Source organism: Chanodichthys erythropterus, chromosome 5 (assembly GCF_024489055.1).
Source record: "Chanodichthys erythropterus isolate Z2021 chromosome 5, ASM2448905v1, whole genome shotgun sequence".
Classification (NCBI taxonomy): domain Eukaryota; kingdom Metazoa; phylum Chordata; class Actinopteri; order Cypriniformes; family Xenocyprididae; genus Chanodichthys; species Chanodichthys erythropterus.
Window position 1 is genome coordinate 22,084,820 of NC_090225.1, and position 16,644 is coordinate 22,101,463.

Below are 16,644 nucleotides of genomic sequence, written 5' to 3' on the forward strand. Positions count from 1 at the left end.
AATGTTTTTGAAAAAAGTCTTATGCTCTCCAAAGCTGAATTTATTTGATCAATAATGCAGTAAAAACAGTCATATTATGAAATGCTGTTACAATTTAAAATAACATTTCTATTTGAATATATTTGAATTTATTTCTGTGATGGCCAGGCTGAATTTTCAACAGCATTACTCCAGTCTTCAGTGTCACATTATTCTTCAGAAATAATTCAAATATGCTGATTTGGTGCTTAAGAAACATGTATTATTAATATCAGTGTTGAAAACAGTTGTGCTGCTTAATGTTATTCTCTAGATATATAGATAGATAGATCTGTATCCTGTTTGCCACCTCAAATCCAAAATAAATCCAGGAATTGAAAAGGCACTCAGTTCAGTTCTAAATATCGCACAACTCTGACTGAAATTATTCCGGTCATTTTTGTGAAAGCATTGGTCAACAACTGCATAAGCAGACATATATCCTGAGGATTACTTCACGATTACTACACTCCTGCTTTGGCCTTTGTCTGTAACGTCAAAGTGTTGATGCTAGCCTGACACTGCTGGTCATTATTTGTGTGGGGCAGTCGATTTATGCTGCCTAACAATAGACCCACAAGCCCCTCACGATCTCTAGAGCGAATGGTTGGTGGAGGATCTAATTTTCTGCTTGTCTGAATATGAATATGACTTACATCTGCCCCCAACCCCCCAACACACTTCCCTCCCTTTCTCTATCTCCCTCGCTCACTTGTTTCGTCTTCCATGCTTTGTGAGTGGCCCAGCACTGACTGTAAAGATACCACCCACACAAAGACACCATCAAACTTTCATTACGCCTAAGTGCAGTTAATTTCAAGGGAAGCATATGAAGCAAAGAAAATACGACAATCTATTGAAGCTAGAGCACTCAAACGGCAGACTATCTTGAGCTCGCTCAGCCGTTGTGCAGAAGAGAATTACCGGAGTCTCCAATGGACTCCTGTCAGGATAAATAAATACATAAATAAACTATGATAAATAACCAAAACATGTCATTTCAGGCCACTGGTATAGACTTAGTCTGATGTTTAACAACAAATATATCATTTTTTTGTGACTTGTGAGGAATTTAAACCATAATGGCATGATACTGTGACTTCAAAAACCTGAAATCAATCAATAGGCTGCTGGGTATGGAAATGAAATTCAGTTGTTTTCTCTCACATTTCTGGAGAAACAGACTCAAGTGCCTGGCTACCCTCCATGTCACATTTCGTACACTTTTTCCTACTTGACAGCCTCTGGCTACTTTATTTGTTTCACAGCACGTCAGACTCTCTTCCCGAAAGACCGAACTCATACTGTTGTCGGCTGTAAAGCTAAATTAGAGAGCTGGCAAATTTCTGCAGCATCTCCTGAAGTACATGGCAGCAGTTGGAAGCAAGCACGGGCATTGATTGAAATTCCAGCATCTCATTTTTTCAAAGGCTGGTTTGTTGTGTTTTGATCAGCGCTGCTTATTAGGAGCCCAAAGTGGCAGGGCTCCCTCTCAGCCCTGACATTATTACAAAGAAAGAGAGACAGACGGAGCATCAGGAGGAAGCCAAGTCTCAATTGAGCATGCAGGATCACTCAAACGACAGCCTTAACTTTCTCATTTTGGTCCCTGTCCAGTGGCGTTGCGTTTGGGTATGCAAGTGCATATGGGCCCAGGGCTGACTTGCTATGCTATTGTGCCTGTCCATCAGGGTTGCCAGGTTTTTTACAACAAAACCCACCCAATTGCTACTCAAAACTTGCCCAGTCATGTTTCGGGGGGGTCCCTCGGTAAAAATCGCGTTCCTTTGGCGTAGGGGGATACACGATTTGGCGGGGTGTCCCTGATAAAATTTCCAATCCAGGGGCTAAATATCATGTTATTTGGGGTCGCTTCAACCCGTGAAAACAACTCACAGCAACAGTGTAAAAGTAGTGTTGCTTTTTCACTGCGTGGTACTCGGCTCGGTACGGCACGGCTCAGTTTGGCTCGCTTTACTTTCGGTTTGCTTTTCTATTGCAGTTACTACCGCTTCAAAGTGGGTCGGATTATAGACTGATCGTTATAGTTGCGCTGCCTTTACTGCCGTGGATCCGCTTCTCATCTACCAACAAGTCTGCACCTCATCTACTGACCACGATACAGCCATTTTTTGCTGCGTGCGACAGTCATTTAAAGCAAGTCATTTTGCGAACAAATTATACAACAGTGGCTGTTACTGACTATTTAAATCTAGCGGGTTTGCTGTCTTGTGTTTCAAATCCAATGACGCTTGTGTTGACAATTCTCTCTGACCAATTAGTGATCTGCAGTGTTTTCACGTCATGTTTAGTATCGGTACGGCACGCTTGGAACCTCAACCGAGGTGGTACTATTTAAGCGAGCCGTACCATTCCGTACCGAGTCAACCCATGCAAAAGCGCCAAAAAGTGAGATGTATCGAGCCTTACTGAACCGTACCATGCAGTGGAAAAGCGCCATAAGAGCATTATTTGTGTGTGAATGGAGGAAGCTGTCTGAAAGGGATGTCCAGGTACTAACTCGGATTGTATCCACAACAAAAAAAACTTAAAATCACAGCTGCCCAACTCACTGCAGAATTAAATAGGCACCTCAACTCTTCTGTTTCCAACAAAACTGTTCATAGGGAGCTCCACAGAGTCAATATTCATGGTCGGGCTGCTATAGCCAAACCTTTGGTCACTCGTGCCAATGCCAAATGTTGATTTCATTGATGCCAACAGTGCAAATTTTGGGCTGTGGACAATGAGTCCACCTTCACTCATCCAACATCCGTGGGAGTTATGGTGTGGCACCCGGACTATTGTGTACCCAGAGTGAAGCACGGGGTGGATCAGTGATCGTTTGAGCTGCAATACCATGGCATTGCCTACTGTGCTTGATGAGCGCATCACTGCCAAGGACTACAGAACCATTCTAACCGTTCACCTAATGGTTCAAACATTGTACCCTGAAGGCAGTGCCGTGTATCAGTATGATAATGCACTAATACACACAGCAACACTTGAGACAGAATGGATTGATGAACATGAACATCTCTTGTGGCCTGCACAGTCACCAGATGGAAATATTTTGGAGGAACATGTCAGAAAACGTTTTCTTCCAGCAGCATCACACAGTGACCTAGCCACTGTTCTGGAAGAGATTATTCCCAAAATCCCTCTACCCACTGTGAAGGACTTGTATCTGTAATTCCCAAGATGAATTGATTGCTGTACTAGACGCAGTTGGTTTCAGTTTCTTTGCCAACCCCTGTATATATAACATATTGTGATATTATATTAATGTAATATTATATTGTCATGAAAAAAAAGAAAAATATTGTATTTTTTTTTTTATCTTGACCCTAATCCTCTTCTCCTCTTCCATATATCTTGAATTGAGGTTTTCACTTGTTTTAAGCATTAACATCATTTAGTATTTTTCTATTTATGGTTAAAACAAATGCAGTTTTTCTTCAAGCATGTTGATATCAGAATTTTTTACTTAAAAACAAGACCAAAATACTGATGACAAACAAAGATATTTTGCAGTATACATTTCTGCCCAGCCTCTGTAAGTGTGTGTGATCCTTTGTTTACTCCAGCTCCCCATTTGTGCAGGAATATGGATAAAAAAGGGACAGAGAGGAGACTTGCTTCCAGAAGTGGGCGGTAATGGAAACAGCGTTGTTGAATCGTATCGCACTCAGTTTCAATTTCTCCCTCTACGGTGCCGCGAGACAAGAATGAAATGAAATCATGGTGGTGGTGTTTGCCTGTGCTCTCCCTCACCTTTCCTCATCCAGACACTCCGCTGCTGCTCTATTTCTCCAATGAAAAGACCTTTTTTTCCACGTTCGAAACACAAATCCATCACTTGCAGCTTTGCGCCGTTAAATCAGTAGAATTTGAGGGCTAGTCACCAGGGAGAGTGAAGCGTCTGGGTAGCTCTCCTTCTGAAAGGTTGCATTAAAGCCACCGTCTGTAGTTGTTGAAATGTTGCCACTGTAACCTGAGGAATTGTGATGAAATAAGCATGAAAGCGTGTAGCATCACAATGAAAGCAGAGACCATGTTGTTACACTGCAAGTGATGTGTATTGTACGTGTAAGATGTGGCAGTTTGTTCAGATGACGTTTGTGAGATTCTCAAGAAGGTAAATATCGTTATTCTGCAGACAAACGCTATTGTTCGAGTGCAGAGCACTGAGTTATGTGTGCTTGCATCATCTGTGGATGTGCCGCAGGATGGAGATTATTTCATGCTGTGGTTTGCTTTGGTATTTAGGCAGAGAGATAGAAGAGAGAAAGTCATAGAGGGAGTTTGAATTAGTTTGAGAATAAGGCTCACACTGATATAGTCTCAAGGCAGTTTCTAATTAATTTTCTATGCTTCCTCTTTCGTCTGCATTTGTTTTGTTCCTCTTGAAGGCGAGAGGCTTTTGGACCATATTTTTCATGTTTAAATATTATGCATGGGTCTCATACCAAGGAACCAATAGCTATAAAGTAATCTCTTTTTGAAGTTTCTGCCTAAACACACTGCACTTGGGGTGGTGTGATGTCGTGGTTAAAGATACGGACTGGAAAGGATGTAGGTTCAACCACATAAAAGTTACTCCATGCATGTAGCTACTCTTTTCACAGAAAAGTTCACAGAATATTTTCTAAAGACATATTTAAAACAGTTCATGTGAGTAGAGTGGTTCAACCTTAATGTTATGAAGTGAAGAGAATACTTTTTGTGTGCTAAAATAACCTTTTTTTTTTTTCAACAGTTTCTAGTGATAGGCGATTTCAAAACACTGTTTCATGAAGCTTTGAAGATTTAAGAATCTTTTGTTTTGAATTAGTGGTTCAGAGCATGTATCAAACTGCCAAAGTCACATGACTTCAGTAAACGAGACTTCAGTGTTTTGAAAAGTTTAAAAATTTCAATTTTATGTGACTTTGGCAGTTTGATACACACTCCGAACCACTGATTTGAAACAAAAGATTTGTAAAATCGCATATCACTAGATGAATAAAGTTGTTATTTTATTTTTTTTTTTTTTTGGCACACAAAAAGTATTCTCGTCGCTTCATAACATTAAGGTTGATCCACTGTAGTCACATTAACTGTTTTAAATACGTCTTTAGTACCTTTCAGGGCATTTGAAAGTGTTAATTATCTTCTTGGCAATGGAGGCCTCACTGAGCCATCAGATTTTATCAAAAATATCTTAATTTGTGTTTCGAAGATGAATAAAGATTTTGTAACAACATGAGGGTGAATAATTAATGGCAGAACTTTCATTTTTGGGTGACCTAACCCTTTAAAGTAACTTTCATAACTATATAAAAATAATAATAATTAAATCATGTTTTGGGGGATGAAAGAATGTAGTTGCTGTTCTTCCTGAAGATGATAATGAGGAATCCAGTGTGAAATGCAAAGAAACGCAAGCCACAGATAACTTAACATGTTGTTACTTTTGTTTATTAGATGCTGTCACAACAGCCAAGGAGAGCAACACCAGCAGCACTAAAGGTAAAAACAAAAAGTTAAACTATTTTTTTGGCCTTTTAGCCACTTTAAATTTGAGAGAGGACATGACAGAGCAAAGAGGAGGAAATGGGATCATAATACTTACAAGCCAGATTCAAAGTATGAGCACCACAGCTCAGTTTCTTCATTTTTTTTTTTTTTTATTCAAATTACATGTATTACACATATTGCAATATATTACATACAGAAGGAAGCAGACCTGTGTATGCATTTTCAGATATAATTTTTTTTTAACTTTTTTTATCTATATGAAAGTTGAGAGAAAAAATACAAGAACCAGGATCAGAACACATGTCACCAAGTAATTTTTGTGAGCTTGTGTGTTAACCACTAGGACATGACTCCAATTCAAATGCATGGTTTATTATTTATAGAGGAAAGAAGAGCATGTGCGGATGCATTTTTTAATTTGAATTTTCAGGTTATGGACCTTTTTGCCACATTTGAAAGGCACATCAGATAAACAAGTAAAACAAGAGGGAACAGGATTGTAAATGTTGCATTTATTCAAATGCTTGCTTTATTATTCATACAAAGTAAAGGAGAGTGTTTTTTGATGTATTTTCAGAAGACACATGCACAGGTGTATCTTGTCATCCTGAACTCCGCAGTCTCTCTCTGAGCTCCGTTGAAGCCTCCGTTGCCTCAGGCGTAGCCTTTAGCATCCGCTACATTTATTTCAGCTAGGAGAAGCACAGTAGCACAGTAGTAATGAGATGTCACCCATTGGCATCTAACTTTTAATTCCTCTGCTCAGCTGTGATGTCGAGTCATTCATTCCCTTCTCTCTGCCTTTCCCCCCCTCTCATTCTCTTGTTTTTTTCTGTCTCTCCCCTTAATTTATCTAGTTGATGTGCAGGACAAGAGCTCACAAGAGCCCGACTCAACTCCACCAGACAGCAGACCAAATTCCGATGGTAAGAGCAATAAATCAATAAAACTGAGAAAACATACTAGTTCTAAATAGATACATAGTCCACATCTACAATAAATGTCCCAGTCTCACTCATTGTCCTCCTCATTCAACTAAAAGCTCGCAACTTTTTCTGCCCCTTATGCTTTATCCACAATTCCTTCACTTCCTTTCTCTCTCATTCACTTTCTCTCTCTGCTGATCTGGAACTGCGGAGTGACCCTGATTTTTCAGAGTAAACGTGTTGGCATGCCTCCTTAAATTGAGTTTGATGAATTACCTGCATGCCCACCTCACGGACATTAATAAATCAAACACAAAGCGTGTGTGATCGGAGCGCAGAGATGACGCAGTGCGCGAAAGCTGATAAATCATGTGTGATAAGAGTTTTGCTGTGCTGTCATTTCAGAAACCCTGGGGTCAGCTTCCCTCTTAGGGGCCGCACATACAAACTCCCAGCATGCCATTTATATTCATTCCCTTTGCGTTCGACAGGAAAATATTTAGTACAGTATCTTTATGTGTATCTATACAAAGACACAGGGATTGTTTGACTGTATTTTAATCAAAAGAAAAATTTTTAGTAATATTGATGCCAATATGAAATCGAAGTCAAAACAGAATTGTGTAAATCTGAGAGAAAAAAATATGATTGAAATCGCAAATAGCGTGAACTGAAAAATGTTACGTCTTCTAATACATTTATTTGCTTCTGACGGTGCTGCGGGACACCCTTGGCATGTTAGCCAGGGTTCAAAGCGCCAAATGCGAGTATAAGCATATAAGTGGTTGTATGGCTCAAATCAGGGTTGTGATGTAATTCTATAAATATATAGTCTGACACAAGCACAGCACTGCACTGTAAAAAAGTTTTTTCATGATTTATCACATTTTTTCTTTTGTGAAATCAACTTCAATAATTAATGTGGTTCAGATAACATAATATTTTGAGTTTCTATTGATTAAACCAATCGCCTTCTTTGTATTAACTCAAAATTTTAAGGCAACCAGGTAACTTACTTTAAGTTAAACCAACAATTCTTTTTTACAGTGTGTTTTTACTTTCAATTCACAATAAATTGCAAGTGCTGTGCGTTTGAGTCGCATATAATTTGCATTTGGGAACGAAAACTATGCGCCAACTATCTTCCTTAATTAGGATCAATCACATGAAGATCGGAACACTAAAGAGATAATCAGCCTAATAAATTGAAAAATATTCATTTTGAAAATATTTGAATTAAATAATGTATATGTGACCCTGGACCACAAAACCAGTCGTAAGTCGCACAGGTATATTTGTAGCAATAGCCAACAATGCACTCTATGTGTCAAAATTATTTGATTTTTCTTTTATGCCAAAAATCATTAGGATATTAATTAAAGATCATGTTCCATGAACATATTTTGTAAATTTTCTACCGTATATGTACCAAAAAGTAAGTAATATGCGTTGACTCCCGTTTGCGTGTCTCGCTTTAAGAGCCAATAGTAACTGAAACCAAGTAGGTAACACAATAAATCTTTTTGCATACAGACTTTACACATTAAGATCATGCCTCCAACATGCTCCTGTTGCATTATTTTCACCCTCTAATGATTCTGCACAAATTGAGTTTACAACAAAAACAGCAAACAGGAGCTAACTGTAAACGAATGTCGATTTCACGTGGCAATTTGCTCATAACTTCATAAAAATTGCACAGATCAAAGATCATGGAACATCATCATTTACAGATTAAAATGAGCCCAGAAACAACATAATCCATTGTGGCGATCACGAGATATTACTCACGGAATGATGTAACATGTTTGCCTAAAAATATGTCTCTCGTCTTTCCGGGATGCAATGTGTTATCCAGTGTTCTCGGAACCGTCCATGCTTATTTTCCAACGTGGAATAACACAAAATAGGTAGCATTTTAAAGCTTAGAAACTTGGCTTTTTGATGCATCTAACAATTTTGATCAACTCTTAGTGCTGAGTAACCGGAGTGTACCGCCCGCCGGTGCCACCTAGCAATGAAAACATTAAAAAAAAAAAAATATATATATAGACATGTGTTTATATATATATATATATATATATATATATATATATATATATATATATATATATATATGTATGTATGTATATATATATATATATATATATATATATATATATATATATATATATATATATGTATATGTTTGATTTTCTCAGCAGTTTCTCAGCATGAGAATGTCCAATTGTAGTGTAATTTATATTTTCTAAAAATTTAAAAAGTGTTCTATCAAACAATACCTACCTTTTGACTCCCCTTGCTACAGTTTTGAGTTATGAGTCTTTACTTTTGTATTTGTCACTCAGAAAAAAACAACTCTAAAAATGCCTTCAGGTCTTTTCTCAATATTTTGATTTTTTGCACCCTCAGATTCCAGATTTTCAAATAGTTGTATCTCGACCAAATATTGTCCTAACAAAACATATATCAATGGAAAGCTTAGTTATTCAGCTTTCAGATGCTGTATAAATCTCAATTTCAAAACCCTTGACCCTTAAGACTGATTTTGTGTTCCAGGGTCACATATAATATTTATATATATATATATATATATATATATATATATATATATATATATATATATATATATATATATATATATATATATACAGCCTACTCAAAATATAATAATTTTGTTTGCATATTTATATGTGTATGTATCAGGGGCGTTTCCTCCAAGTAGGCAAGGGAGGCAGTGCCTCCTCAAAAAAACAGGATAAGAAAATAATCCATATTACATATAAAACAACACAAATATTACAAATTATGACATCAAGAAGAGCGCAAGTCACGCGTATTTCTTAAGGAACACTGCACAACAGCGACACCCGCAGGTGAAGCTACACAGAGGAGTAATGCTTTACAGTCTATGGAGTCATGCCTCCCTTTCCTCTCATAGAAAACCATTTAAAATCATCAGACCCCCGGCGTGCGGTGGGTTTTGTGGGGGGTAATTGAGAATGAATGGGGGAAAGTCACATGAGAGGAGGCAATGTCTCCATTGCGCTGTCATTGGATGTAATTGGTTGTGATTGGATATGATTGGTTTGTGCGATCAATCCCGCCTCTCGTTGACGTGCACGTTCCGCGCGTATGTTTGACAAATAATGGCGTCAACGGGAAGAATAATTGAAAAGTAAGTAAACAGATCACCCAGTTAGATATCACCGCTTTATGTCGCGACAAAAACTTGAAATGGACTGAAAACATGATGGCTGCAGGGTTTTTAGTGCGATCAGCTTGGTGAAATTAAAAATACAATTCGTGTCTGTGACAGACGGTGTTTACGGAGCATGACTGATGATCCAAAATATCCTAGGTTGACAATTAAAAAGAAAAACCGCAATATACAAATAAAATATATTGTTTAAATTATTATTGCCTTTAGTTATTATTTTGGAATTAATGTAGAAATGCTTAAAACACTAACTTGATGAGATTGACTTTGTTTTGATAAATAGAACATTTATTATGATACATCGTTATGGCTGGGTATCATTCAAAAATTTTCGATATTGAGACGATACCGATACCTTGACTTCGATACCGATACCTAAACGATACCTTTTCCGATACCAATTTTCTAAAATTTGTTTAAACAAGATTACATAACCTCAAAAAAATCTTTGGTTTTATATTTTAACTTTGTTGACTTTTTTTCAGACTCAAAGACTCATCTCCTGAGCCACTGCAGGGAATAAAAAAAGCACAAATTAACAAAATTTACCCAACACAATAAATTAATTGTTATTAACAAGATCAAAGCAGAAGTAAGAGTGACGCAAGTTCGTTGCGTCTTACCGTGAAATAAGAGTTCTGTGTCTTTATTAAAATGAACACATTAATGATTCATCTCTCATCCACCCGCAATTAATTTGAATGTTATTTTCTTATTACTTGGCCCGACCCGCAGATTATCCGCAGTATCAGGAGGACGCTGATACCCCTTTTTCAGCAGAATTGTTCGCGTTCTGGAGCCAGAGGCAGAGCCTGTGCTCGTGCAGGTGAATGAGCCTGTCACGAACCGGTCGCGTGTTTCCATAGACTTGAGGGACGAACGCTGATGTAAAGCTGCTGTGTGTTGTACCTGTCCATAACTAGTCTAAAAAACATTGCGCGTTCCGCTGTTTCTGCAGGCAGTGCTACACTTTTGTTTTCTGTTAACAGTATCTGTAGTGAACCGGCTGCTCACATAAAACAGCCGTTTCTCACCCGTCCATTCGGAGATAAAATGAAAACGAAACCATTGATTCACTCGCCCTCTCGCACATAGGGTCTCTCTCGCGCGTATAGTTTTATATATTTAGATATAAATAATAATGTAGCGCAACGTTACTTGCTCCTCAACGAGACAGCGAAAGCATTTCTCCGCCCCTCTATTCGGCTCCATTCTGAGGTACCGAAATTTGGTACCGAATGACAAGACACTTTTTGATACTCGATAGTATCGAGGCAGTTCGATCGGTACCTAAAAAGTATCGAGTTCGGTACCCAGCCCTATACATCGTTAATGTAAAATTACAAAATAGAATTGTATTTGGTTTCTTTTTTATGTACTGTAAAGTAATGTTCATTTAAGAAGGAAGATGTGTCAACTTTATGCACATTAATTTACATTGATTCACAAAAAAAAAAATTGCCTCCTCATTTCAGAACACCACTGCACGCCACTGGTATGTATGTATGTACACAAGGTGAAAAAAGTAAATGGGCTCAATGTTAGTTTGATGTTGAAATCAGTTCTGTCAGTATTGTGCATTAGTCCGGGTTAATTGTTTGTTTGCTAACAATTCTTAATTCTGTAATGTTTAATTCTGCTTCTATGTTTTCTTTCTCCAAGACGGCCAAGGCAATGCAAGCGCACAGGAATGAGACGACAATCAGCCTCATAGGAACGAGTGCCGGCAAACTGTGTGAAGGCAAACATCACACCAATTTTGTCCCACGCCAGGGAGTCGCCCACAAACACTGGGAAAAGAGTTGACCCCCACTTCATTCACCATCTTTCCTTCTATTCAACCTGTATTTCCTTTCCACTTCCTCATATTGATAATAAATCAAATATATAGCTATATAAAATGGAACAAATGAGAGTTTGAATCAGAGAGAGTGCAGGGATTGTGGAGCTAGAGGAGGGCTGCTATACCTCACTAACATGCTGCTTGATCAATAGTTGTTGTTTTTTTAAATATGGCATCCTGGTGCTGGATTTGAACTGGTTTAAATTAGGTAGATTGGTCAAAACACATCCAAAAATCATCCTGACACTTTTAGTTACACGCTGATTTGTAATACTGTAGATGAAGTGCAAAGCCAAGGCTGAATTGTCCTTCCTGCAGAGCACAGTAATGCAAGATTCAGACCAAATATGATCCGGTTTCACAGCCCTGTCCACCGATTAAGATTTCTTTTAGGTGAAAAACACTAGAATGGCTTTAAGTGTGCCGTTTGTGCGCGAGTGAGTGTGTGTATATACCGATGATGTCACTTTAAAGAGGTTTTCGCTTTGTGTTTGAGCTTCAGAACCAAGTCAGGTCAAACGAGGAGAACATCACTTGATTCTAATCTCCGATCGAGTGGTGACATTCCTCCCTATTGCACGCTGTATAACAGAGGTGTTCGTGCGCTCCTCTGCTTTGAAACGACACGTCGCTCGCAGAGACCCCCTTTAATCTCTCAAACGAGCATTGATCATGTTTCATCTTCAAAGCTGCTCTGACTACTGCGAATGCCTGATAAAAAAGGAAAACTTCTGTTGTGTCAGACTGACGTGGCCGTTTTTGACGAGTGCGCTAACAAATTAATTCCCTCAAGTGTATCTAGATGCATGCCAGCATTGTTTAAAATGTTTTATTTACAGTCCCTCTCTCTCTTTCTCACTCTCGTTCCCTGTCACATGCATAAACAGATATCAGTTGCAAGCTCTCAGTATTTTTACCAGATTGTCTCTGCATCTCCAAAAATCTGCCTTATTTCATGCGATAGGTAGTACATAATCATAAACTGGTGATGGCAAAAATAAAAAGCAAATAGTAAGCGTGTGGCTTTGAATGAATTAAATGCTACTTAAGATGATGAGTGATGCATTTATTTTAAACAAAAAAAAATGTTGTCTTTATGTTTGGGTTTTAATTTGGTTGTTTAGTTTTCTTGGATATGATATTTTTTGGTTGATAATGATTAAAAATGTATTCAAAAGGTTAATTTACTCCTTTAAGTGGTGCCATACTGTATATCAGATGAACTTCTGCCTTCATCCTTTGATGTTTGCTTTGCTATAAAACAACTATGAATAAAGTTATAAAGTTGTTTCCCTGGGCATGATGTCTGTGTGTTTTCTTGACAAAAACCCAATTTTTCCACTGGCTTTTGGATTATTGCAGAAAATAAGGTCTGTGTCCAACAAAAGCTTAAGATTCTTACACGTTTTCATCATATTGATCTTCACAAATGAACATAAATTTTATACATTTTGAAGTGTGAACACAATCATCAGAAGTCAAAAGCTAAATGTAGGCTATAAACTAAGTACACAACAGTCACATGACTTCTTCCAACAACTATTTCAGTCTTTGTGTAAAACAATTTCCCTGAAAGTTTGAATTTTAATAGTTTTGAGTAATCGCAACAGGGTATTGCTGATGTATTTTATATTGTCGAAAATTGTGAAAATATCTTGAGCTTATGCTCACCACAGCATTTAACCAAAAACCCATTGACTTCAGGACAATGGAACCAGAAGTGTTAAAATGCTAACTTGTTTCTGGGATTTGGCATACAAAAATACGTCATCCCTGCACTCTATTATAAACAACTGCACTCACTTTTCAGCTTATCCAAAACACTTGATGGATAAGATGTGTTTTGTTTCTGAAAACTTAAAGCTGTAGTCTAACTTTTTTTGGTTAGAAATTATCCAAAATCAATTTTTGAGCAAGTGCATAACCAGCCAGTGTTCAAAACTATCTCCTTACCTTAGCCCGATTCACAACGCTAAGCTTATAATAATGTTTTTTAATTTGAAAGGTACAGGTGGGTTTCCTTGGAAAATACGAGTTTGCCTTTGCGTCATTACGTCACGTCTGTATATGCATAAAGGAGGAGTCCCGGATGCTGCCGGTGACGGTCATTTGTAGCCTCTTTTCACAGTAGCTGGAATAATTAATCATCATTTTGATGGCAGATTGTTATCAAGAAAAGGTAAAAACGATCATCATTATTAACAACTGGTGAGTCACTAGTAGTAAAAAGCAAAAGACTTCAGACTGCGGAGTGGCCACAGCAATAAAAGGAATGCAACTGGGCCTGTGCGAAAACAAGAATAAATATCAGTAGGGCTTTTGAAAGATATCCAATGTTGATGATGTTAACATTAACAATTTTTTGAGAACAAAGTATAACAATAATAATAATTTGCATGGTTTGATGTGATATGAGTTAACTTTGCAATCGTTAGGCCTAAATTTAATCACCATTGGCAGATTTATTGTAAATCTTTTTCTCTTTTTTTTTTTCTTTTTTTATTTCAGTTGGTCAGAACAAAAGTGGCAGACATGTTACTTACTTGTTCAGATGACATTTTCCAGTGAAACTTATTATTTCGGACATACTTCCAAGATGTAATATCTGTAGTTCCAAAGTACAGTGAATATCCACACTGGTGCAGTGACTCACAGCCTACACTTACACCTTAAAACATTAGATTCATCTGCGCTGAGGAGTTACAATTGCTGGCTTCAAACAGAGATGGCGACAAAGAGGCAAAACTTACAGACTGCATCTTTAAATGCAGGAACACACCAAGCAGACGCCGACGATCTAGTGGGGACGAAAGTAGACTGCGGGGTTGGTTCACGTCAGCAGCATCTGGGTCCAAAGTTGCCCTGACACACCAAACTGATGCTCGATAGACGATGGCTAAGTAGCACATCCATTTGTAAGAAGAAATCCCTTTCTGCACCAGCAGGTGGCAGTAGCTGAGCAATCAGAATGATCAGATGGCCCGACGCCGGTTCAACGTGTGGAATCGGCTGAAAAAAGCAGACAAGGACCAACTTCAGTGTGCGGAACACACTGAGAAAACTTATTCGGTCAACGAACAAAAACTGCCCGACGGCCCATCATCAGCTTGGTGTATTCCTGCCTTAAGATAGAAAATTATATCTTTAATTCAATTTTGACTTTTATACTTTCTGTGGTATAACAAATGTTAATATATGTAAATAAAAATAAATTAGTCCAGGAGCAATTTAGGAGTTCAAAATCCATGCTAAGATCTTAATAAATTTACTTTAGCTTTTCAAAATAATGGCAAGGATGTGTCATCTAGGATCACATGATCATATGATCATTCAGTGCAATATTACTTCCTTAAAGTGTATGTTGCATGTACTGAGGAGTTTAAATACCAGATATGTTACTCAAATTACTGATGACAAAATTTCTTCGTTGAACTGATAATTTCAAATGTCCTGTGCAAGGGCTGTAGTTATAGGAAATATTCAAATTAAATAAAAAATGTGCTCGAACCCTTTCTCAAAATGGCTGAGCAACATTTTCATGAGCTTCTAATCTCAAATGTAATCTCCCAAAACTGTTTTGCACGTACAGGGCCTCATTTATAAAACGTGCGTACACACAGGTTTGAACATAAAGTGCGCTTATGCTAAAATCCACGCTAACGTTCAGATTTATAAAAACGGTCATTGATGTGGAAAAGTGGTTAGTGCCACGTCAGGGTCTAAGCAGATGTACGCACTTTTCCTTGTGGCAGAGAGTCAGCGTAGCTACTGCAGGTGTTTGGAAATTAAAGCAATTCTTGCCGATCAGCATTTGGATGTTGACTGATGCTATTTTATATGTTAATGACATTAATTAGGCAGTGTTTACAAGGCAGAGATCTTAACCCATTCAGCTGCACACAGTTTCAAGATCATTTGCGATTTATAAATGTTACATCTGGAAGAGGGGCGGACGCATGTTTTTTGTGCATATGTTCGTTCTCTGAATCATTAGATCAAATGTAGGATGGTTTCTATATGCAACATTTTATAAATGAGGCCCATAATGCATGTCACTAAACTCAAGAGTCTCCTGTAAGAAGTCTTGTGATCTTCAGAGATGAGAGGAACATGCCGCTGTGATCCTCCAGTCCTGACCTCCCTTTTGGAGGTGCAGAGTGCTGTTGTGTCTTATAACAGCCACAGTTCATCTTCAAAGAGATCCTGTGAAAGGTATTAAAGATGGCTTGCCAACAAATGAATGAGAAATTTAAAATAACTTTTAAAAAAAATTCTTTATAAGTAATATTAATATCTGTTCAAATTTTAAAATACTGTAGCGCGCGCGTGGGTTATACTATAACTTTACAGTTCTTACCTAGCACTGCTTCGTGGGTTCTTGGCTTTGTTCTTTTGACCAAGTTATCACCGCTTATAGATGACACTGACAAAAAGCTCGGGTGATCACAACACTTGTTTTTACTGAACATTCAGAGGCGAACATCATAAATTGCCACAGCTGATTACAGAGCGTGCATCTCTCTCTCCATCCGCTGGTGTGCCCACTGTCGCTGAACTGAAAGCATTATTATCCTGGAGCAGTGTGTCAAGGGGAACATGGGCCTCCCGGCCATGAGTCAAAAAGAAAAGTGTCAATCTTGTGCGTGTGTGCTTAGTGGTGTGCCAATGCAACTTGTGGGAGGTGCTCGTCCCACTCTGTACCTGATTCAAAAAGATGTTTGTAAAGTTCATCTTTTAGAGTGCAATTAAAGCGCTCAACAGCCCCATCGCACTGAGCATGATACAGTGACATGCGAAGCTTCTTGATTGACAGCAAGTTACAAAGATGCTTTATAAGGTCAGATTCAAACTGTCTGCCCTGGTCAGAGTGTAGGGCCTCAGGGACACCATGTTGTGGAATGTAGTGGTCAAAGATGCAGCCCGCTACAGAGACAGATCTGCTAATGGGTAGAGATTAACAAACTTAGTGTACAAGTCCATCACTACTAGTACATAACAGTTACCTTTGGTAGAAATAGGCAACTCTGTTATGTCTGCAGCCACTATTTGGAATGGACGGTCAGGAGAGATAGGAATGAGTGGCGCCTGTGGTCGGGGCACAGGAGAACGCCGTGACT

At 38.2% G+C, this 16,644-nt stretch overlaps 1 protein-coding gene across 3 annotated transcripts in view; it reads left to right on the forward strand.

Moving 5' to 3' along the window:
• Positions 1-12,819, forward strand: part of macrod2 (mono-ADP ribosylhydrolase 2) — a 601,684-nt gene extending 588,865 nt beyond the window's left edge. For all 3 annotated transcript variants that reach the window (XM_067386580.1, XM_067386581.1, XM_067386582.1), the window contains 3 exons: positions 5,485-5,529; positions 6,396-6,464; positions 11,347-12,819. In XM_067386580.1, coding sequence (XP_067242681.1) covers positions 5,485-5,529; positions 6,396-6,464; positions 11,347-11,378 — 146 coding nt within the window. In that variant the 3' untranslated portion in view covers positions 11,379-12,819. The remainder of the gene's footprint in view (positions 1-5,484; positions 5,530-6,395; positions 6,465-11,346) is intronic.
• The last annotated feature ends 3,825 nt before the right edge of the window (positions 12,820-16,644 follow it).